A 23,989-nucleotide genomic window follows, 5' to 3' on the forward strand; every position below is an offset into this window, starting at 1 on the left:
TAAGCCATGGCATGATCTATCAAGTTGTTTTGGTGCTTAGAAAACCTCTTTAACCCTTAAGGACACACGACATGTGTGACATGTCATGATTCCCTTTTATTCCAGAAGTTTGGTCCTTAAGGGGTTAAAAACTAGCGTTCACATTGCGTGCCAATAAATGTTATTAGGACATGTCAAAGAGTATTAACAATAATAGGCTATATAAATAGATTGTATGTGCAATGAGAAGGTGTGCAGAATTATAAGGAAGTGAGACAATTATTATTATTTGTTTAGTTGAAGTTACTTGCACAGGGATAGTAATTGTTTGAGAGTGAACATTGCAAAAGACAAATGTACACATCTATGGATAGGGTTTCCCTTTCATGAAATGGCCTGCTATAATTACTACAGCCTGTCTCTGGGTAAGTAGTCAAACCGTTTAAGAATGATTTGACAATGTACCTGGAGTCCACCAGACACCTGTTACCACCTCCACTGGAGAAAAGCTACTGCAAGGAGCTTCTGTTAGCTCACCTAAGTCGAGCCCTGCCATGCAGGGCCAGCTCACTAGCAGAGGGTGTCCCGGCTCAACCAGGAACAGCCCAGTGCAGGAACTCCTAACAGCAGAGAAGGCAGCAGGCACTCAGAGGACCCAAGGTAATTTGTCAACTACGTACTCAAGGAGGGCACCAGGGCATTCCTGGCACCATAACCACTATGGCAGGTTGTAGTAGTTACTGTGCTTGATGTGTTCCTTTAATGGAATGTATTATTCGCAATGTAACAACCCAGTTATGACAAATACGGTTAATATAAAAGAGAGTTGTACTTGCTTGGAAGTTGGAATGAGTGGTTTACCTACTAGAAGATCTTAAAACATGTGTTTTTGTTATTTTTATTCCATGCCAACATAAAAGATATTGCCCCCTGCCCACCTCCCCAAAAAAAAAAAAAAAACACTGACCAGACATACAAATATCCCAAAACCATAAACCCTAGAACCCCCAAAAATAATTTTAATATGCAGCAGAACAATAGTGACTAATCAAAGACCAGATAGCAGTGAATGACATTACCATATAAAAAAAATTGTAAAGAGTAAGAAATACAAACAATTTCAGTGTTTCAGAGGAAGTTTGTCTTCTGCTTTTGGTTTATTTTACATGCTTTATTAAAATGGCACCTATATTTACAGTTTCTGCTGAAAACCCCCTCTCACACGTGTCTCAAACATTCATGCACACGCACAACCATACATACTACAAAACAAACATGACCATCCAAATTGTCTTGCAGTTGTTGAACAAAATAAAGCACTGCTAAGGTGGCTGGGATGTTTGGGCCATAATAACATGTTACTTTTATGTTAACATATATGGCAGTAACACTGAATATTCCTTTTTACATTCCATTTACGCAGAATGACATAAAGGCTTTCCAGTCAGTACAGAACATCAACTTCAGTATCAAAGGTGCTTGTAGTGACTTTGAACTAATACATACTGGGGTGTCGTTTCCCTTAAAGCAATTCAAGTCTTTAGAAGAAGTAAGGCACATAATAACTACTTTGCTGCTGAACTGATCTGCAGTGAGATACAGTGCAGATGTTGGCTGCAGCAGTAAAATAGTTCACATTGATTTGATGAAAGGAGTGCAGACTAACACTATCCTACCATGTGCTGAAAAGGTTGCCTTTAATACATGTGGACTTAGAACCCCTTTTACCATCAGAAGGATCAGGTTTTAAAACTGACCACACTTGTTGACCTTTTATTACTTCATCTGAAGTGAGTTCAGAATAAACAAAAAAAATAAAAAATAAAATAACAACAAAATGAGATGGTGGTGTTGCTAGTGAAAAATCTACTTACAAAACAATTTATGAACCTCACCTGAACAACGGTTTAATTAGTGCAGACTGATTCGGACGAATGTAGAGAAGAAGGGAAAAAAATTAAAACACAGTAGCACTGTAAGTTTAGCTTAGTGACAATCTGTAGGACTGGGATGATCTACAGTAGCTCACCACCCACAATGCTTAACAATGATCCTAAAAGAAAAGGAGTGTACGTGGTTGGCTGCCAATTACTGAATAATAGTTCCATGAGCTACAAAATATTCAACTAATCTAAACTTTCAGCCCTAGAATAAGCAAAAACAAAACAAAACAAAACAAAAAAATAAGCACAGTTCAAATTCTCTACTTATCACAGAGAAACCAGAATACCACATAACTAGCATATTCTCTTCCAAGCTCTCCCAAACACTTATACAGCCACCAAAAGCTATCCTGGACCAGACACCTAAACAGCATGTATGTAGAGCATAAAACTTATATGCATTGTGCTAGCAAAATTACAGGCAAATATAGGTCAAGAATGGAAATGGGGCGTAATTCTGATGTATGCAAACAAACTGACGGAACAGATAATACTTAATTTGCATACAGGGTCTGCCAGGGTCTTATGGTACTAGAAGGGACAGGCCAACTTAATTTTTCAGAAGAATCTACACATTTGTCATTTCTTCAAGCACTATGTATAGATTTTTACGCTCTATACACCCACACAAAACGCTGTTACACAACAACAGTTCAGAACAGTTGCTTAAAATTAGCGTTTTGCCACACAGTTCACTAATTATCAGTATAATGATACAATTCCATCATTATCTTTCAGTAACATTGTCCTATCACAGGTACAGCTTGCTAAGAGAGGGAAGAGAGAATGGCTGGCAGTAAAGACCATAATACTTAGTATTAAAATCTTCTTTTGCAATATTACACATTATCCTTATTTCCTTATACAAAATCTGGACGATAGAATGGAGCACAGGTCGTACCCACGAGGTCCTTGTTTTTTAATTCATGAGAAGAGGTTGCAGTTTCCAAAAGGACCCTGACTTTGGTTTTCAACAAAGTTCATTCCTGTTTCGTATGGTCTCGAACATCTTCCTCGTCTGTATATTCAGATGGCTCTTCACCTGGTTTAAGAAGTCGACCAACATACTGATACTTCTCTGTTAAATTGAAACATTTTAAGATTAGTACACATGTGACTGCTCCTTCTGTGATCTCAAAACACATTATTGCAAATTACTCTGCTCTTTTAACTTCTTAAAGTTATAAGCATGATAAACTCTTAATCCCATACAGAGCACATGCTACCATATCTTGCACAAGTTATCTATTTCTAGTGACCTGATACACATCAGCCATGCTCTGTTTTCAGCACATGAAAATTCTGCTCTCAACATGCTTACACAGAAGGCACCTTTTCTGATCTGCATCTGAGTCACACTTGGTGGTTTATTCACTTAAAGCGGCACTGTCATGCCGAACTTACCTTTCCTCAATCTCTTCCTCTTCTCCCCCTCTCTCGGGATCTGTTATTCTTTTCTTCCTGTCTTCTTTAGTTTTCTTTAAAATCATAAGACAAAGTAGGGACTCTTTGCCTTATGGAGGATTCCTCCGCTTGACCAGATCTGACCAGCGGAGGAGCAAAGTGTGCTTCATTTCCGCTAGTCAGAGCAATTTCCCCATGATCCCTAGCTTTCCTCCCTGTTCCCACAATGCTTCCTGTCAGTATTGCCGAACGTCCTGTCACTTAGACAGAACGCCGGCAAAACTGCCGAATTGCATCCTTACAGAATGAGGTGTTAGGATGCAATTCGGTACTTTGTTCGTATCGGAATTTCATTCTAATGAATGAAACTCCGAGCCTATTCATTGCCGCGGCTGCATCTTGCAGCCGCTTAGTAGATAACTCCCTAATTCCCACGGTATCAGGGAGCTATCTACTAAAAGACCTAAATTGGTCTTTCAGCCAAATTTACTAATACTAAGTAAAGATTACTTAGTATTAGTAAATAATATGCCCCTACTTGCTATACCGCGAGTAGGGGTATGTCTAGTAAGCAGTGAGTAGCCTATAGCTGCTCACTGTAAAAAACAGAACCCCCCCCGCGCAGCTGGTGTCCTGCCCCCACCCCTGCGCAGTGGGTGGGGGCCCTAATAAAACAATAAGGAGGGGGGGGGACCTACTGTCCTCCCCCCTGGCCCCCACCCCTGCAAATTTAATTTAATTTTATTTTTAGTTCGACGGGCATGATGGATTTTTATTTGCCCTTTTTAGGGTCTGAAGAAAGAAGATTTTAGAAAAAAAGAAGACATCAAATGGTAAGTTTAATTTTTTTTTTTTTTACAGGTTAGTTATTTTATTCCCCCCTCACTATTTTTAGGGTGAGGGGGGTAGGTAGGGGATAGTTTCTTTTGGGTGGGGTGGGGGTGACTAGGGGCTTGGGACCCCTAGTCACCTTGATTGGGGGGGTGTTTCATTTAGGGCCCCCACCCACTGTGCAGGGGTGGGGGCCAGGGGGGGAGGACAGTAAGTCCCCCCCCTTATTATTTTATTAGGGCCCCACCCACCGTGCAGGGGTTGGGGCCAGGGGGGGAGGACAGTAAGTCCCCCCCCTTATTGTTTTATTAGGGCCCCCACCCACCGCGCAGGGGTGGGGGCCAGGGGGGAGGACAGTAGGTCCCCCCCCCTTATTGTTTTATTAGGGCCCCCACCCGCCGCCCAGGGGTGGGGGCAGGGGGGGGGGGAGGACAGTAGGTCCCCCCCCCCTATTACCATTTTTTTTACAGTAAGCAGCCACAGGCTGCTCACTGTTTAGTGGACATGCCCCTACTCGCGGTATAGCGACCCCCATAGAGTGAGGGGGGGCTTATGAAGTGGTGGGGAGCACCACTTCATCGTCTGTCTGATGAATGAATGAATAGATGAAATTCCCGTTCGCATGTCCAGGTGTTTCACTGGGCATGTGCGGGAATCTCACAGTCTATCTAGTGTGGGCAGATGATGTGTCCTATAGGGACTTCATCTGCCCACACAAAGATGGCGGCGCCCTGAATAAAGATCGGGGCAGAAAATAAAGAATAAAAAATAGGTAATGTGGGGGGCTTAGGGGCATTTGGGGGTGACTAGGGGGTCAATTGGATGTAGTGGAGGCGGGAGGGGGTTTAAAAAAAAAACAAAAAAACGGGATTCGGCATGACAGTGCCGCTTTAAATGAGATAAAAATTATATTGTAAGCTTAAGGCAAAAATTGCAGAGCCGGGAGAAAGAATGGAATTAGAAGATGTAACTCCTTTGGCCTACAATTTGAAAGCTTGTTTAAACTTTGACATGGACCTCATCAACTTTCTGTCAAAATTTGTTGTTAAATTCACAACTTATAACATTGTAAAGTACTGTGCAATACACGTTGGTGCTTCCTAAAAGACAATAACTATAACATGCTCTTTAAAAGGAAAGAATATCACATCACATTCTGTCAGCACTGTAAATCAGAATGTTGCGCAGAAGAGCAAGTGAAGCCCCAAAGTGGTCTTTGCTACCACAGCAACTAAAGGCAGCCCTCTCTAGTCTACTCATCACCAACATCAGGGAGATAATTGGGAGAATAATACTTTAGAAAACATGTGCCTATGTATGCGTGCTATGCATATCTCTGTACTGAGAAGAGCAGATCACATCAAAATGAAATTCAAACACCATAAAAGGGCACGTTATGCCATAACATGTAAGTGAATTACTAGTTATGTGCAAGTGGAAATACGTGGTTAATTATATGAGGCTAAATAGGTGTTGAGCTCTTTATTTGGGTGCATTTGTGAGGGAATATGGTTAAAAAAGTATGTGGATTTGACAGTGGCTTATGTAAGATTTAGGTTTGTGAATTACGTGTGTGGGAGAGTGGCTAAAATTGCTTGTTCAAAAGCATGAGAAATTATTTGTACATGTGTTTCAATTCTAGATATAAATACAGTCTACTCCTAATGTTTAACCCCTTCAGGACGGAGTCAATAGTACATGTTCTGATGAAATTTTTTTTTATTTTTTTTTAACTGGAATTTGCGCTATATGTCGTTCAACCGTAATTCACCTCTTTCATATTAAGTGCACCCACACTTATTACATATCATTTTGTTCAGGAGAAACAGGGCTTTAATTTCTCATGAACTACTGTATATACTCGAGTATAAGCTGACCCGAATATAAGCCGAGGCCCCTAATTTTACCCCAAAAAACTGGGAAAACGTATTGACTCGAGTATAAGACTAGGGTGGGAAATGCAGCAGCTACTGGTAAATTTCTAAATAAAATTAGATCCTAAAAAAATTATATTAATTGAATATTTATTTACAGTGTGTGTGTATATAATGAGTGCAGTGTGTGTGTGTGTGTGTATGTATATATAATGAGTGCAGTGTGTGTGTGTGTGTGTGTATGTATATATATAATGAGTGCAGTGTGTGTGTGTGTGTGTGTATGTATATATATAATGAGTGCAGTGTGTGTGTGTGTGTGTGTGTGTGTGTGTGTGTGTGTGTAGTGTGTGTATGAGTGCAGTGTGTGTGTGTGTGTGTAGTGTGTGTATGAGTGCAGTGTGTGTGTGTGTGTGTGTGTGTATGAGTGCAGTGTGTGTGTGTGTGTGTGTGTGTGTGTGTATGAGTGCAGTGTGTGTGTGTGTGTGTGTGTGTGTGTGTGTGTGTGTATGAGTGCAGTGTGTGTGTGTGTGTGTGTGTATGAGTGCAGTGTGTGTGTGTGTGTGTGTATGAGTGCAGTGTGTGTGTGTGTGTGTGTATGAGTGCAGTGTGTGTGTGTGTGTGTATGAGTGCAGTGTGTGTGTGTGTGTGTGTGTATGAGTGCAGTGTGTGTGTGTGTGTATGAGTGCAGTGTGTGTGTGTATGAGTGCAGTGTGTGTGTGTATGAGTGCAGTGTGTGTGTATGAGTGCAGTGTGTGTGTGTATGAGTGCAGTGTGTGTATGAGTGCAGTGTGTGTATGAGTGCAGTGTGTGTGTGTATGAGTGCAGTGTGTGTATGAGTGCAGTGTGTGTATGAGTGCAGTGTGTGTGTGTATGAGTGCAGTGTGTGTGTGTATGAGTGCAGTGTGTGTGTGTATGAGTGCAGTGTGTGTGTGTATGAGTGCAGTGTGTGTGTGTATGAGTGCAGTGTGTGTGTGTATGAGTGCAGTGTGTGTGTGTATGAGTGCAGTGTGTGTGTGTATGAGTGCAGTGTGTGTGTGTATGAGTGCAGTGTGTGTGTGTATGAGTGCAGTGTGTGTGTGTATGAGTGCAGTGTGTGTGTGTATGAGTGCAGTGTGTGTGTGTATGAGTGCAGTGTGTGTGTGTATGAGTGCAGTGTGTGTGTGTATGAGTGCAGTGTGTGTGTGTATGAGTGCAGTGTGTGTGTGTATGAGTGCAGTGTGTGTATGAGTATGAGTGCAGTGTGTGTATGAGTGCAGTGTGTGTGTGTATGAGTGCAGTGTGTGTGTGTGTATGAGTGCAGTGTGTGTATGAGTGCAGTGTGTGTGTGTGTGTATGAGTGCAGTGTGTGTGTGTGTGTGTGTATGAGTGCAGTGTGTGTGTGTGTATGAGTGCAGTGTGTGTGTGTGTATGAGTGCAGTGTGTGTGTGTGTGTGTATGAGTGCAGTGTGTGTGTGTGTGTGTATGAGTGCAGTGTGTGTATGAGTGCAGTGTGTGTGTATGAGTGCAGTGTGTGTGTATGAGTGCAGTGTGTGTGTATGAGTGCAATGTGTGTGTGTGTGTGTGTTTGTTTGTGTGTTGCAGAGCCTTGGTGGGGGGTGGGCATTTTTATTATTATTATTTTAATTTTATTTTGTTAAATAATTTTTATTTTTTTATTATTATTATAAATATTTTATTATTTATTTATTTTTTCGTCCCCCCTCCCTGCTTGATACATGGCAGGGAGGGGGGCTCTCCTTCCCTGGTGGTCCAGTGGCATTGGTAGTTCAGTGGGGGGGAGGGGGGCTGGCAGAGAGTTTACTTACCTCTCCTGCAGCTCCTGTCAGCTCCCTCCTCCTCCGCGCCAGTCTGTGCAGCTCCCTCTGTCAGCTCACACCAAGTCTTGCGAGAGCCGCACTATGACCCCGCGGCTCTCGCAAGACTTACACTGGGAGCTGATCGAGGTGCTGAACGGACCGCCGCGGAGGAGAAGGGAGCTGACAGGAGCTGCAGGAGAGGTAAGTAAACTCTCTGCAGCCCCCACAGCCCCCAGTCTGTATTATGGCAATGTAAATTGCCATAATACAGACAGTAACTCGAGTATAAGCCGAGTTGGGGTTTTTCAGCAGAAAAATGTGCTGAAAAACTCGGCTTATACTCGAGTATCTACGGTATTCATTTTTGAAACATAATTTATAATGAATAAAAAAAAAAAAAATGTAATCATACTGTTAAGCGTTTACTGCAATAAAATGCCCATATTTGTATTCAGCAATGTCTCACAAGTACAACAGTACCCCCATTAACAGGTTTTATGGTGTTTTGGAAAGTTACAGGGTCAAATTTAGCACATTCCATTTTTTTCACATTGAAATTTGCCAGATTAGTAATGTTAGTTTTGAGACCGTGTGGTAGCCCAGGAATGAAAATTTCCCAATGATGGCATACCATTTGCAAAAGTACACAACCCAAGGTATTGCAAGTGGGGCATGTCCAATCTTTTTTAGTAGCCACTTAGTCACAAATACTGGCCAAAGTTAGCGTTCATATTTGTTTTTGTGTGAAAAAAGCAAAAATAAAATAATATTTGGCCTGTGTTTGTGACTAAATGGCTACTAAAAAGACTGGATATACCCCACTTGCAATACCTTTCCAAATGGTATGCCATCATGGAGTAATTCTCACTCCTGGGCTACTATACGGTCTCAAAGGCAATATTACTAGCAAATTTCAATGTGGAAAAAATGAAATGCAAGCCTTGTATTTGACTAACTTTTCAAAACACACAAAAACTGTCCACGGGGGTTACTGTTATACAGGGGAGACTTCACTGAACACAAACAGTGTTTCAAAACAGTAAAACGTATGTGGCGAAAGTAGCCTCGTCACTGGCTCTTGTGTAACATTTATGGGGATATTATGTGTTTTGGGGTACTTATGGGACTTTGTAAAATATGTATTGTTTCTGCCTGGAGATAATTGGGTTAATACAGTTTCTGACTATTATCTCACAGGCAGAGGGGAGGGATTGTATGTGTTATGGGAGTGTCGTACATTTAATTACTGTTCTGATTGGTGTGTAAGCTTTGTGTCCCTGTCCACAACAAGGTCCATGTGGGCGTACAACTTGTTTGGGGACTTGCATAAAAGGTCAGCTGTAGCTTCCATTAAAGATAATGCTTTACCCCTTCATGAAGTCTTGGTTCATGTTTGGGGGGATTGGAGAACTATATTTACTCTGGGGATTGCTATATCACAATACTCCCGAGTATAATCACTAGCTCTTTTAAGAGCTGTTCCTGCTACGCTCTCTGGACTAGGAGAGGTCTACCCACTGGAAGCTGGATCTTGGGTCCAGGGTGGGTGAAGGACAGCGAGATCCCAACCAAACTGCGGCAGTTCGTGGGGTTTACGGTGTTCCAGTGCGGTGCTTATGGTACTCGCAAGTACTAGGAAGCAGCGATTGATGGAGGAACCCGGTCGGGGTGCCAGGCGGTCCGTCACACCGTATTACAACAATAATATTGTCAGTAAATGTGCCGTTCGTGTGTGAAATTTTATTTTTTTTTAAATAAAAAAAAACAAAAAAAACTTAGCTTTTACTGAAAATTTCATGGTTGTAATACAATTTACCATTTTGAAACACTAATATTCGTTTTCAGCGGAGTTTCGTGAGTAAAACAGTACCCACCATGTACAGGTTTTATGGTTTCTTGGAAAGTTACATGGTTATATCTAGTGCTTGCGAATGAAATTCTCTGCACTTTCTGCCTGGGTTGTCAGGCACGTCAATCAAATTTTAATTACGAAAATCCATAATTATGTTAAAAGATTACTTAAATATATACACACACTATATGTATATATAGATATGTATCTCTCTCTCTATATCTATATATATCTATAGAGAGAGAGAATGTAATTCTAAGTGTATTTTGTTACACACACACACACACATATATATATATATAAATATATATATATAAATAACAAAATACAGTTAGAATGAAATTACATATGTATATAGAATTTATTTCATAAAAAAAATATTTAAATTTTATTATTTTATTTATTATTGTAATTATACACATATATATATAGATAGATATATAAAAATTAAATATATATCATATGTAACTTCAGTCTAAAATGTATTTTAATACTAATATATGTACTTATATTATTAAAATACACTACGTATGATGTTTATACACATACACACACACACACACACACACATTTCCTACTATGTTAATCTTTAATCGCACACAGACAGCTCCTGCAGGCGCAGGCAGGCTATTAACAGAGTAAGAGATAAGAAATCCTGAAGTAAACAGACTGTGCAAAAAGTAAGTCTAAACATATCTCAGGGACATGATCTATACATCAAAACCACCCCATTAAGCTGAAGTTATCTAGTGGTTATCGTGTCCCTTTAGAGTTGGCCAATAGATTATTATTATGATATTATTATGATAGATGAGGCCATTATAGCACAAATCATATGGTACTTCTATGAACAATTAAATAAATAGGAAACAACAAATCCCGTAGCACAATGTACCTTTGAATTGCATCTCCCATTCTCGAACGCTTTCCATTTGCACTGCGCTGAGATCTGATAGGTCATCATATTCATCTTTAAGGGCCTCTTTATCAATACAAAATGTTGCTAACCCTCTTGATGCATCTCTTCCAGCAAATATTCCATATGGACCATCTAAGAACAAAAAATAATATAAAGAAGTTAGCTATACTGATTGTACATTATAATCTATTTACACACATCTGAATATCTGCAACAAAAAAAGAAATCTTGATTATAGTGTCACTAATGAGTAACATAACCTGTAGACGCTGTAGATGGTTGAAGAGCAAGTATATACCAATACATAGATTAGCTATTTCCTGACATCACCTAAAAGCAAATTGAATCTAAAATGATGTGCAACATCTTATGAGATCTTCATTTAACTAATTGATTTGTTCATAAAACATGAGCAAATTGATTTGTCTGTCTAGAGATTAATAGGCATTTGATTCATTCAAAGCAGCTGAACAGTATTCAGCTGATATCTTCATGTACGCAAAGGTCTGGTTCATGAATATCAGTTTATAGCATTTTTCACAAGATGCAATATATATGGGTATATGGTAAATATCGAATCAATAAGGAGAAAAAGTCTAGCGTCAAAAGGATTTTAAATAAATAAATAAAAACAAAATAAACAAAACAAAAACACTTACCTCTGTTCCAGCACTGAGGCCATGTTCACCCTGAAGCCCAATCCTCCTCTGTTGACTTCACTCCTTTTGCCAAAGAAGGAAAGTCATGGAATGATAGGGGCTGGACTCTATTCCGAGCTGGCTAATGAAGTTGACAGGAGGGAGATACATCTTTAACAGCTAAGGGGCTAATATCTGTATTTGTAGCTTTTCAAAGCAGAAAACTGCACATACAGACTTCCGGCACCATGACCACTTCAAGTCCATTGTCAAGTTGCAGTGCTGTGTATAGTCATATTTATGTAAGCAGAATCATTCTAAAGAAATTGCTGTTTTTTCTTCTTATCTCAGCCACGAGAGGAGTCCTTAGAAACACTGAAAAACACTGCATTTTATCAGGCAGTCTCTTTCACCAGAACAACTACATTAAGCTGTAATGGGGCTGGTGCTTAGAATGTTCATTTCGTGAGATTCACTTTAAAAGTTCTGGCCTCCTGCTCTATTCATTGAACTTTAATTACACATGAGGCTTTTGCAGACTTAAGCAATTAATTAACAGAGCAGCAGATATGAAATTCTAACTTTCCTATCTAAACATTATGCAAAAAAAAAAAAAAGTTGTTTGAGGTGAGGTGTTGCTTAGGGCTGCATAAACAAAGTAATTTAAAGGGGCACTATATTGATAAGAATACAAAGTTGTATTCCTAGCACTATAGCTCCCTTTCACCCCCTCCCCAAGGGTTAAAATACTCTTACTGTACTTACCAGATTCGGCACTCTGCCCGCTCCCGAAGGAAGGTGCAAATGTGCCTGCGGCATTTGCTGCGCATGCACATTAGGTCCTCCCCATAGAGAAGCATTGCTGCAATACTTTCCTACGGGTGATTGCATGACACTGGATATCCACAGGCAGAGCATGAGGACGTCCAGCGTCCGTTAGGCAACCAAAGCTGTCTAGCCACCTGGAAGTGCCTCTAGTGGCTATATAAATGACCCTGCAAGGGAATTATTGCTGTGTTTTTTTCCTTTTTCTATTTAGAAACAACAATGTTTACCATTGCAGGGTTAAGGGGACAGTGCACCCAGACCACTTCAATTAGTTTTTACTTATCCTGAATCCAGAACTGGGCGCTACTCTTCAATGCCCTTTCCTGACGTCACTGGCTTTTCTTAGAGAATCTGTGACAAGTATTTTCCAGCTTCAGAGCGCATGTCCGTTCTCTGGACTGGTGGGAGAAACCTTTTTTTCCTCCAAAAGATTAATGTGCACAAATAGAGGCTGGAGGGAGGGGAGAACTGAACTAGCCTCCCTTTGCATGCGCTCTGTCTGCAAGTGAACATTTTCATGTCTGTTGTCAGCGTGCAGTACGCACTGACAACAGATGTAATTTATGCACAAAATTGACATTGTTGTATGCTGACCTCATAACTGGTGGTCTGAGCTAATCACAGTGCTTCCCTATATAATTGGCTAAGACTGTCAAGGAGGCAGATCAGGGGCAGAGCCAGCACAAGTCAAACACAGCCCTGGCCAATCCTCTCCTCATAGAGATGAACTGAATCAATGCATCTCTATGAGGAAAGTTCACTGTCTGCATGCAGAGGGTGGAGTTATCACTAAACTGTAATTTTGTCTGAAAAGACCGTGTTTACAGCAAAAAGCCTGAAGGGAATAATTAATCCCTTTAACCCCTTAAGGACCAAACCTCTGGAATAAAAGGGAATCATGACATGTCACACATGGCATGTGTCCTTAAGGGGTTAAGTAACGTTTGCTGGGTGGGCAACTAGCCCCCAGCACACAATTAAAAATATTTTTGTATTTACAGTGTTTCAAGCAGGATACACTGCACATACATACTCCTACCAAAATGACCACTTCAAATCATTGGAGTAAGCCTTTAACCCCTTAAGCACCAAACTTCTGGAATAAAAGGGAATCGTGACATGTCACTTGTGACTTAATGTGATCAATGACTTCCAACCAATAAAAACCAAAAGAAACACTTTACAGAATGACCTTCCCCCACTTAGTCAACTGACATTCTTGGCATTTAACAACTATCCTATCATTTACTACAGCATCAGAAGCCTAACTTATCTTTGCAACTGCAGATGATTCTGAACTATATTTCCTATGATGACTCGGCCAGTGTGACGGAGCACCGTTAGCTAGCAGTGAGCTAAGCGTGTCTGCTCCCTGGCCGCTCTACACTACTCTTCCCCTTGGACAACCTCTGTGTCCTTATCCTTACTGCTCTCTGATCACGCCCTCCTTGAATGGCACACAGCCCCCCATTGACCCCGCAGTGCCCTGCCCACCCGGAGTGCCCCCCATGCCCTGCTCACCCGGGCCGTAGAATTTGCTGCCCTCGGTCACATCGAACACCTTCCCGTTGACGGCCAGCAGGATGCGCGGGTTGTGCTCCCCGTTGTAGTCCCGCAGTTGCTCCAGGCTGAAGTCTCTCCGTTTCATGCGGGGTAGCGAGCTGGCCGCCCCGGCCCCGGTTCCCCTCCAGCGGCCGTACAGCCGGCAGGCCCCGTACCCCAGCCCCGCGAGCAGCGCACCGTTCAGCAGCAGCTTGCAGGCGAACAACACCCACAACGCCAAGCCAGAGCTCTCCTCCTCCGGCCCCGGGGGGCCACCGAGCGGCCGCTGCTCCTCCCAGCCCTCCGACATCACCCGCGGCACCACGGTACGACACCCGCTGGGGGAGGGCAGGCGGGCTCAGAGGGCGGAATTCCAGGGAGTCACGGGGGCCAATGGAGGGCCGGCGGGGACAGGGTGCTCCAAGGACTCCCGGTGTGGGGTGGGGGGGACGGACACACTGTGCAGCTACTAATCCGCGCCGCGCTCCCTGGGTGACGGTTTAGTTCAGGCGACGGTGCGCGCAGGCTAGTGACGTCACCGGTCTCGCGGGCGAGCGGCAGAGTGTTGGAAGTCAGGGGAAAGCATTTCACAGCCTGGGAACTGAGCACCCGCTCGCGATCGCTGTTTTTTTTCTTCCTGTTATAAAAACTTTATTGTTATTGACAATAAACAATGAAAAGCATTTACAGTACGTGTACTATACGTGTTAGGGGAGCATTGGCAAGGGGAATAGCATGCTTTATATCGCACTTTAATAAATTATGGTGTTATTAGGCAAAGTTTTGACATTTTGAGTATTCAAATGGGATTTCACATTTTAAGCAAGCAGCTCCTGGATACCCCATCACCCACACCCCTAAAACTAGTGTCCCTCTTTGTGCACTTGGTCTGTTGGGAGGTATGCTTTAATAAACAAACCTTGTTACACCCCGGCTGTCAATCAGACTACTGGCGCTCTCACTTTCTAATTGTTTAGTTCAATGGAGATAAATTGAAGAGACAGGCAATTGCCCAGAGTACCTGCCTTGCACAGACTTCTCATTGAGCTGCATTAAGAAGTCTATCATTGGACAGACACAGACAGTCTGGGCTGGGCTTGCAAAGGCTGAACGCAAGAGCTCTGCTATGCATAATAAAATCATTTTTAATTATGGAATATTTTCTAATCTACACTGGAGTATGCCTACTAAACAGTTAAAAATTATAATTATTTTATGTATGTTGTGTATGTATATATACACACACTTGTATATTTCTGTTGTGGACATTAAATATTACTCTAATTTTTTCTAGTTAGTAAAATGTCTATTTACTTTATATAGTTCTTAATCAGCATTTATAACTTCATAATGTGATTTACTTAGTTTACCTAAAATGGCCGCTAGGGCCAGGGAGTTTCCCTTAGTTATCGAATAACATCCTCACTAACAAGATGGCGCTGTGAATCTGGGGGAGACCCGCAAGATGCCAGTGACATCACACCCGGTAGGACGAGCAATGAATCAACCACTTAACCCCTAACCAATTATTGATGTATAAATCAATGTTATCTCTGATAATGCTTATGATTTAATTTTGCTTTATAAGGGGCATGCCACCCCCTCTAATAAACACTCCTCAAGTTTTTCAATAACCTGAAACTTGTGTCTGGTGTGAATTACTTCAGGGAGCGTGCACGCACTGTTTCTTTAATTTGGCCAGGGGCAGATACACAAAATAATCAATTTATTGATTGATTTCCACTTCATTTTCCATTGAAGTGATACCGGAGAAACTGACGGAAGCCAAGCACAGAGAGATGGACACAGGTTTCTTCAGGAAGGAAGAGATTCTTTATTCGGTTCACCGATCGGGACTCAGAGGGACTAATGTCACCAAAATACAGCAAGTTCTGAGCCCCGGACAATAGTGCAGGCTCCTTATATAGGCACATAACTCCTCCCATATTAAGCTCCACCCGCACATTCTCTTGACCAATCAATACAAATAAGAATTAACTTCCTGCTTGACCGCATGGTCTGTCCAACACAATGGAGGAGGGGAATACTACATCCTGTATTCTTGCACATGCTCCGTACACTACTGATCGTATCTTGCCTCGTGCAACCAACTGATCGATACGTCAGCATATGCACGTACACATGCCACGTGGTAATCTCGGCCTACTAAATTTATTTTTACCGAGATTCCACCACAGAAGTGTTGCATACTGTAATTTTTTCAGTAGTTTTTAAAAGTGCAAATTTCAATAGAAAACGCTACTTTAAAGGAACAGACTGGCCAGCCCCCAACCTACAGTACCATGCATAGAGCGCTGCTGAATGTCTCTCTGTATGGTCCCTATATCCACTGCAGAGTGTATTCCTAACGCTATAGTGTTCCTTTAACACAGCTTTTTGCAAGCAGGAAATGCTATGATGTGATCCAGTATCCAAACTGTCCTCTGCATGAGAGCCAGAAGCCTTCCTAAGGGAGCAGGCTCCTGCATAGCTCTAGTCACTAGGGACCAGGGGCGGGCTAGGACAGGAGGCAATTGCCCCCCAGGTCGCCCTACATCCAGGGCCGGTGCATCCATAAGGCGGCACAGGTGGCCGCCTTAGGGCGCACTGACAATGGGAACGCAAGATTCTAGCGACCGGCAGAAGGGAAGCGCTTCCTCCTATCATGTTATGGACCCCCGGCGTGGCATGCAGCTGTGTTTGAATCCGAGGCGGAGAGGGAGCTCTGATCTCCCAGCTCTGCTCCCTCGCAAGCCGTTTACTAATGCTGCAGGAGCCGGAATATGATGTCATATTCCAGCTCCCAGCATCAGTAGACAGCCTGCGAGGCACGAGGGAGCAGAGAGGGGAGATTAGAGCTCCCTCGCCGCCTCGGATTCAAACACAGCCGCACGCCTCCCAGCAGCCCCACTGGACCCCAGGGACAGATCCACACCAGCTCTCTAGGTAGGTAGGCTGGGTGGAAAATATTTAATTATAATAATATTAATAATTGGTGAGTGTGTGTCTGTGAGAGAGTGTGTGTGCATGTGAGTGTATGTGTGTGCATTTGATTGTATGAGTGTGTGTGCATGTGAGTGTATGAGTGTGTCTGTCAGTGTATGTTTGTGTGTCTGTAAATTCAGTGAGAGTATGTTTGTCATTGAGTTTGTGTGTGACTGTCAATGAGTGTTTGTCAGTGTGCGTGCGTGCGTGTGTCTGTCAATGAATGAGTGTGTGTCAGATCAGTGAGTCTGTGTCTGTCAGTGCCGCCTATGTGTTTTGTCATTGATTGTGTGTGATTGTCAGTGTGTATACACCACTGAGTGTAGCGTGGCAGAGCGGAGCGCGGTACAGGAGCTTCTGTTTCCTGTACCCGGCCAGACTGACAGGAGATGCTCACTGAGAGAGCACTTCCTGTCAGTCCGGCCAGGTACAGAAAACTGAAGCTCTGTTACGGGGATCTGCGCCGCTCGGCCACACTACAAGCGAGGTAGGAGGCACACCCGGAAGGGGAGGGGTCCACTAAGGGGATGGTGGGTGCACCAAGGGACAGGGAGGGGAGGGGAAAGAACCACTAAGGGACAGGGAAAGGAGGGGAGAGGGGTGAGGAACTCTAAGGGACATGGAAGGCAGGGGACCACTAAGGGACAGGGAGAGGAGAGGGACCGGATGTGAAAGAAACACACAGTGGAGCTTGAGAAGGGGGAAAAGAGACACATAGAGGGGAGACAGATGGACTGGGGGTGAAAGAGACACACACAAAGTAGCTAGGAAGAGCACAAGACACAAATGAGCCACACAAAGGGGTGGAAAGGAGTAAGACACGCAAAATGTGGGAGGTGGTAAGAGTGATACAAAGAGGGGGAATAAGAGACAAGGGGGTTGTAAGAGATACACAAGGGAGTTGTAAGACACACAATGGGGCAAAATTGAAGATAAGATACACTAAAGGGGGTTAGACATTTAAAAGAGGGGATAAGAAACACAAAAGGGAGGTTACGAGGCACACAGGTGAAGATGTTATTTGGGGAGGGGGGGGGGGGTTGAAAAATGCATCTTCGCCTACGTACCCAAAAATCCTTGCACCGGCCATGCCTAAATCATGTTAAAAATGGCCGTCTGTCTCTGCATGCTTGCCTGCCACGGAGGCAGAGACAGGATCTGTTGGTTGTCGCTTGGCTGTGGAGTCAGTGGAGGGGGAATGGAACGGCCGCTCACTGACTGACAGGGAGTGAGAGCTGATGCATTCCGGGAGTTGTAGTCCCTGCTAGGGGCTCACTCACCCTCCTGGTGGGGTGGGAAGAAACCGACTTAAGCTCAGCAGGAAACTACAACTCCCAATCTCCCAGTCCTCGCACAGACAATCTTCTAGGAGGTTGGAGGCAGAGGATAGGCACTAGGTAGCACCAGTGGAGTGAGGGAGAGCCTTCGTGTGACTGGATGCATTATAAAACCAGGAAAAGGTGGGCATGGATGGTGAGCTGATTCAGTGGTGCAATGGTCCACTTGACTGGATTTGTCCCCAGGTCTAAGGCTGCCAGCCCTCCCCTGCTAGGGACTAATAGCTGTACAGACCAGATCCCTTCTTCTTCTGGCAGCTAACCCAGGTATGGAGGAGAAGAGGGCTGCTATTAATTTGTGTGTAAACTGATGTCAGTTTAAGTTAAAGGGACACAAATCACTTTGAGTCAACTTTCTGATTAGAAAGCTTTATCTTTGAATGAGACAGTTGCCTAACTCTATAGGCTGAAAGAAGCAGGTAAATATGATATACTTCATTTTTACCTGCTTCTTCTTTCTTATTCCCCTCACACCCATTTGAGAAAGGACACTGGACTAACCAATCAGTGTGACCATTGTGGACCCAAATATATCCTAAGACTAAGCTTGTACCATCTATGCGCAGTCAGGGACGTATTTGCCGCGAGGCAAACAAGCCATTTGCCTTGGGCCGCAATTTCCAGGGGGCGGCAAAAAACACAGCCCCCAAATGCCCAGGCAAATACCTTGTTAGCCTGGAGGCTAACTAAGAATCCATGCGGGCGGGCGGCGCTGGCGAGGGAGCGCTGATTTGTGAGCTCCCTGCTCAGCTTCCTTACGCGCCGCAGAGTGATGACCTCATATTCGGGCCCCAGCATCACTCTGCAGTGCGCGAGAGAGCTGAGCAGAGACAGCTCACTAATCAGTGCTCCCTCGCCAGCGCCGCCCGCCCGCCTGGAATGTTAGTTAGCTTCATGCCTGCCTGAACGCCTGCCTTCCTCCCTGCCAGAACTACTGGAGCCCAGGTAAAAAAAATCCACCCAGCACTCCAAAAGGTAGGGAGGCTGGGTGGATTTAAACTATAAAAAAAGATATCCGACACGGCTAAAACTACCCACACTAGCGGGACACAGGTCAATTATGGATAGTTTAGCTGCACTCTCTTCTCTGCTTACTTGTCCCCCTGTTTAAAACTTTTACCACGCCATGGGGGCAGACACCCAGGTGATTAGTACACTTCATGACATCCTGCGTTACTAACTATGCTCTAAGCAGGTCTTGATCAGCAGAATATGCCGTACACACAAGGGTCCACAACCGATAACTTAAACTAGCACGGCATTAGGCCACCCACTAAAGTACGTTAAGGAAGCTATTCGAATCAGCCTCTCACTGGCATGTCATCAATGGCTTACTCCCCTATTACTTGGCTTGACACACACTAGTACTAACCGAATGTAACAAAATTCCCCTTGACTCGCAAGGCACTGTTGCGTGCTCTGCAGCCCTTGTCTATCGCCCAGATATAGTTCTCAACATACACTTCAAAGCCGATTATGTAAGCAGCACACAGGGGAACTCATGTGATCAGACGTTGTTATACAGCCTGTTGTGGTTTCTTAACCCCTTAAGGACCAAACTTCTGGAATAAAAGGGAATCATGACATGTCACACACGTCATGTGTCCTTAAGGGGTTAAATTCATTAACCTTATTGCTGCAGCAAAAGTCTACCAAAGAGCGACCTATTGTAACCTGTGATTTAGAACCGCAGGCAGTCCCTGGTACTAGCCTGCAGTACTCACTTAAACTTCAACGTATGCATAATCCTTGTGGTCAGCAGATCACTCACCGTGTAGACTGGGAATGAATATAACTATGCTCACACTCTACAATGTCAATTGCGTAAGCAGTATTCAATAGTATCCACGAGATCAGATGTTATTGTTTAACCTGTTGTTTTTTTTTTTTGTTTTTTTTTCTCTTCTTAATTTTTAATCTTCCTGCTACGGCTTAGATCTGATAATTGTGCGCCATATAACAACCTGTCGCTTAGAGTTGCAGACAATTCTTGGGGCCAGCCTATAGCACACACTTGAATCCTTAAGTATGCATGATCTGTGATGTCAACAGATAGGCAGACGAGCAGACTAAGCCTCATTATAATTATAAGCATAATTTTAAGCATACACCCCGAAGTCAATGGCTTCAATAGAATAGAACATGATAGAACCACTGTTATTAGACGCTGTTGCATAACCAGTTGTTTAGATCGTACCTACTATACCAAGCATGATGTAAAGTCCTGTTATATCCTAATCTTACTCGAATTAACACTAAAAATGTGCAAGAACTGTTATATACCTCACTGTACTTAATGTTTGCCAAAACATGTGGATTGCCTTTGGGGTACCGCATGTACGCTCTGTTACGTTTACACGCACTACAAAAATAAAGAATTTAAATAAATAAATAAATAAACTATAAAAAAAAAGCTAATCAATTAATGTTTGGGGAGGGAAGGGGCGCTGTCAGTGTGTGAATGTCTGAGTGATTGTGTGTGTCAGTGTTTATGTCTGGCTGTCAGTGTGTGTATGTGAGTGATTGTGTGTGTATGTCTGTCAGTGTGTATCTGAGTGATTGTGTGTGTATGTCTGTCAGTGTGTATCTGAGTGATTGTGTGTGTATGTCTGTCAGTGTGTATCTGAGTGATTGTGTGTGTATGTCTGTCAGTGTGTCTGTCACTGTGTGGCTGTCTGTCAGTGAGTGAGAGTGTGTGTGTGTCTCAGTGCAGTACAGCAGAGCTCTAAGTTAGCTCTTTTAAATTGTGTGTGGGGATCACTCTTTTGGCGGTGGTTATCTACTTTTCTTCTTTGGAGTGTATGCTACACAAGGTTTGGGAATCCTTGATACATTGACTGCAGCCTATCAGAGTAAACTTTCTTTGTCTTAGGGATGAGCATAACCACGTAGCAAAGCTAGTGGGTATGCGGCAGCCTCTTGAAGTCTAATGCCAGAGCTGAAAAACGCTTGTGCTGTGCTCCTGCACCGCAACATCGTTTCCGCCAATCAGGAGAGCCGTAATCAGGAGAGCCGTACTGAGAGTAGGAATCCTGATTACCTCAGATTTTTTAAATTGAGAAACTGTGGATGGTTAGCTCATACCACGAAGCAGTGAGAATATATATTACCCAAAGGGTAGAGAAACGTAATTAAACATCTAAACAAAAAAATAATTCAAGAACCCAATAGTAAAGGTTAACAAGACATATGAGATGGACTTGAAAACTTTTGTATAATGCACACAGCTAAACATATAACAAGGCAACAACATCGTAAATTGCAACAAAATAAGTTCTGTAAAGAAAAATGAAATGTTGTAAAAAGTCTCTGAAAGCAGATTCTTTCTGCAGGGAGCCCATGAGAATTTCATTTTGCAGATACTACTAGCATCCAATCTTCCTACTTAGGTAGATCCTTGGTTTGTTGGTCTTGTCTAGGAGTACGTTTATAGTCTGTAAAGAACAGAAAGCAGTTAGAAATAGGCTGAATAACCACAGGATAACCTTATGTAAAGAAAAACATTAATAGGCAGTAAGTCCTTCTTATGAGTCCTTCTTGTGAGTCCATGATGCGTTCCGCCGGTAAGGGCTTTCTCAATTGATGTGGACATAAAGATTTCACGGTTCTAATTTGAATGCTCGAAAGGTTCCTCCTTTTTTCTTGTTCGGACAATAAGGAGAGACATCTCTACAGCTGTTGTTTGGCTTTCTCATGAGTAGATAGATTATTTCCTGATAGCTCATAAAACCGGAAGTGACGCAAGCTGACAAAAGTATCCAACCTCTAATTGTATTAACCTTGGCTGGATGAAAGAGATTCCTTGATGTAATAACTAATTGACTGATATAACTTCTGAACAGAAAGGTCAGCAGAAAGGTCAAGGTACGATGGTAACAGACTGACTAAACATAAGCCTGGTTCAGAAGGATCTTGAACCAAATCCAATTCCACCAGACCTGGGGAGATATGGGATGTTTTTGTCTCCCTTTTAGGATAATATGGAACCCTCCCGGGCTCTGGGACACACACGGTTCTGAAATATGGATTTGAGTTAACTCAGCTTCTCTAGCTGCCAAGACCAAAGACAGCAGAGAAGCCAACTTAATAGCAGTCCATCTTAAATCAATTTTAGCATTATCCAAAGATAATTAAGGAAATTTAATAAGAGGTCTACATCCCAAGTAGATGTGTAACATGGAGTATATTGGCGGTAGACTGATAACCCTTTTAGTCATCTCAAATACAGGGCATCCTGAGTAAGGTTAGGGATAGGGAAATTTAAACCAGATCCATAGGTCTTGAGGGTACTGACCACTAAACCAGAATGGAACTTAAGGATAAGAAATTCTAAAGCCAATGGAATGGTATCAGATCCCTGAGAAGTAGATAGAAACGAAACCTCCCATTCTTTGAATTCCTCAATTATCTTTCTATACCTTACCCTAGTTCTGCGTCTTAAAGATGAAGACCTGATCCGCTAATGGGGGATGCGTTAACAGCCTACCAGGGCTGCGATCCACACTCGCTGCAGAAGTATGAGCAAAAGATCACTGGTTCCCTGAAAGCAGTCCACAGTCATGCCCAATGGGAGCTTGGTTTTCTTGACTAACTGATGGATCAAGGGGTATCAAGGTCTGGAGGTCCATACTGGGCAAATGAGAACTAAACTCTGTACCCTGTCCCTGCCGATCTTCTCCAGCACTTTCATCAGTAAAGATGGAAGGGGAAAGGCATAAGGGGCTGCAACATCTGTCCTTTGGAAAGACAGTGCATCCATTTTCCAAGCTCCCTTTGTCCAAATCCTGGAGACAAACCTGGGAGTTTGTGCAGAAGTTTGGGATGCAAACAGATCTACTTGTCTCTGGCCAAACTGGAAGCAAGATAATCCCTCAGAGAAGCAAGGACTTCCCTATCTGGGTGCATGAGCAGGATGTCGTCTAGATAGTACAGACACATGTAACCTTAGTCTGACATGGGCTATCACTAACTTCATTATTCTGGATGTGTATGGTGCATTGGATGGGCCAAACACCATAACAGTCCACTGCCACACCTTTCCTTAGCAGACACAGGAAGAAATACAGTGATATCTTAGACTTATACCAACCAAGTTACACCAATTGCTCATTAGGAATAATGTAAAAGTATTGTGCTAGATTGTGGGGGACCATGTTACAATGCAGGACCCTGCCACTAATGTTGTTGACCCTAATTTAGATTTTACTATTGATTAAAAAATGGTTTAAAAATTGCACTTGTAATTGGCTCCTCCAGAGATTGAGCCCTATACTATATTGTAGTCCTGTAAACACAATCCAAAAAAATGCCTCTTTCCCTCAGCAAAGCCAAGACTGAAAACCCCGTAGTCACTGCAGGCCCTTGATCTGTGACAAAATTGTCTTCTGGTCAGTCTGGCACAGTTCCCTGTCTAGTTTGGCTCTGAAAACAATATCAACAACACAAGCAATATTGTTTTAAACAGGACATTTTTAAATAATGAAAACTAACAACAGGAAAAATAACACATACAATATCGGTATGAAAAACAAACAGATGATTAAATAAATCTCTTGGAACCAGTGCCACCTGTTCTGGCAGACAGAGCTGCAATTTGAACCTGCTCCCAGTAAGAAAAGCAAACATGCGGTGTTTTAAAGGTAGACAAGAAGCAAATCGCAATGCAGACAAACAGTAAATTAAATATAACTTGATAAAACAAATGCCTATTGACACCTTACCTGCTACATTAAACAGTTTGCTTGTGTTAAGAACAGGATCAAGCCACAATCAGGCTTTCCTGCAGGAAAAAGACAAACATTCAAAATCCTTATCAAATGCAACCAAATTAACTTACGGGTTACAGAGGACTAAAGTTAGCAGAAAGTACAAAGGTTACCCCAATATATAGGTTTCTTTTAAAGAACCTGGCAATTTTCTCATGTTAACCTTACAGTTGCAAGAATGTTGAACTACTGATAAGTAAAACATTTTCTGACTCCGACTTTGAACACTTTTTAACTATAACATAATGTACTTTGATGGTAAACACCCCCCACCCATCTGAAAAGGAACATTA

General features: G+C 42.8%; 1 protein-coding gene across 1 annotated transcript; it reads right to left on the reverse strand.

The window, feature by feature from the left end:
* Positions 1-1,105: 1,105 nt before the first annotated feature.
* Positions 1,106-14,218, reverse strand: PGRMC2 (progesterone receptor membrane component 2). The gene is made up of 3 exons (XM_063458429.1): positions 13,589-14,218; positions 10,578-10,733; positions 1,106-3,000 (listed from the first exon to the last, which is right to left on the reverse strand). Exons 1-3 carry the CDS (start codon positions 13,917-13,919, stop codon positions 2,903-2,905), a joined length of 585 nt encoding a protein of 194 aa, XP_063314499.1. The 5' UTR covers positions 13,920-14,218; the 3' UTR covers positions 1,106-2,902.
* Positions 14,219-23,989: the final 9,771 nt, after the last annotated feature.

This window comes from Pelobates fuscus, chromosome 6, assembly GCF_036172605.1.
Source record: "Pelobates fuscus isolate aPelFus1 chromosome 6, aPelFus1.pri, whole genome shotgun sequence".
Classification (NCBI taxonomy): Eukaryota; Metazoa; Chordata; class Amphibia; order Anura; family Pelobatidae; genus Pelobates; species Pelobates fuscus.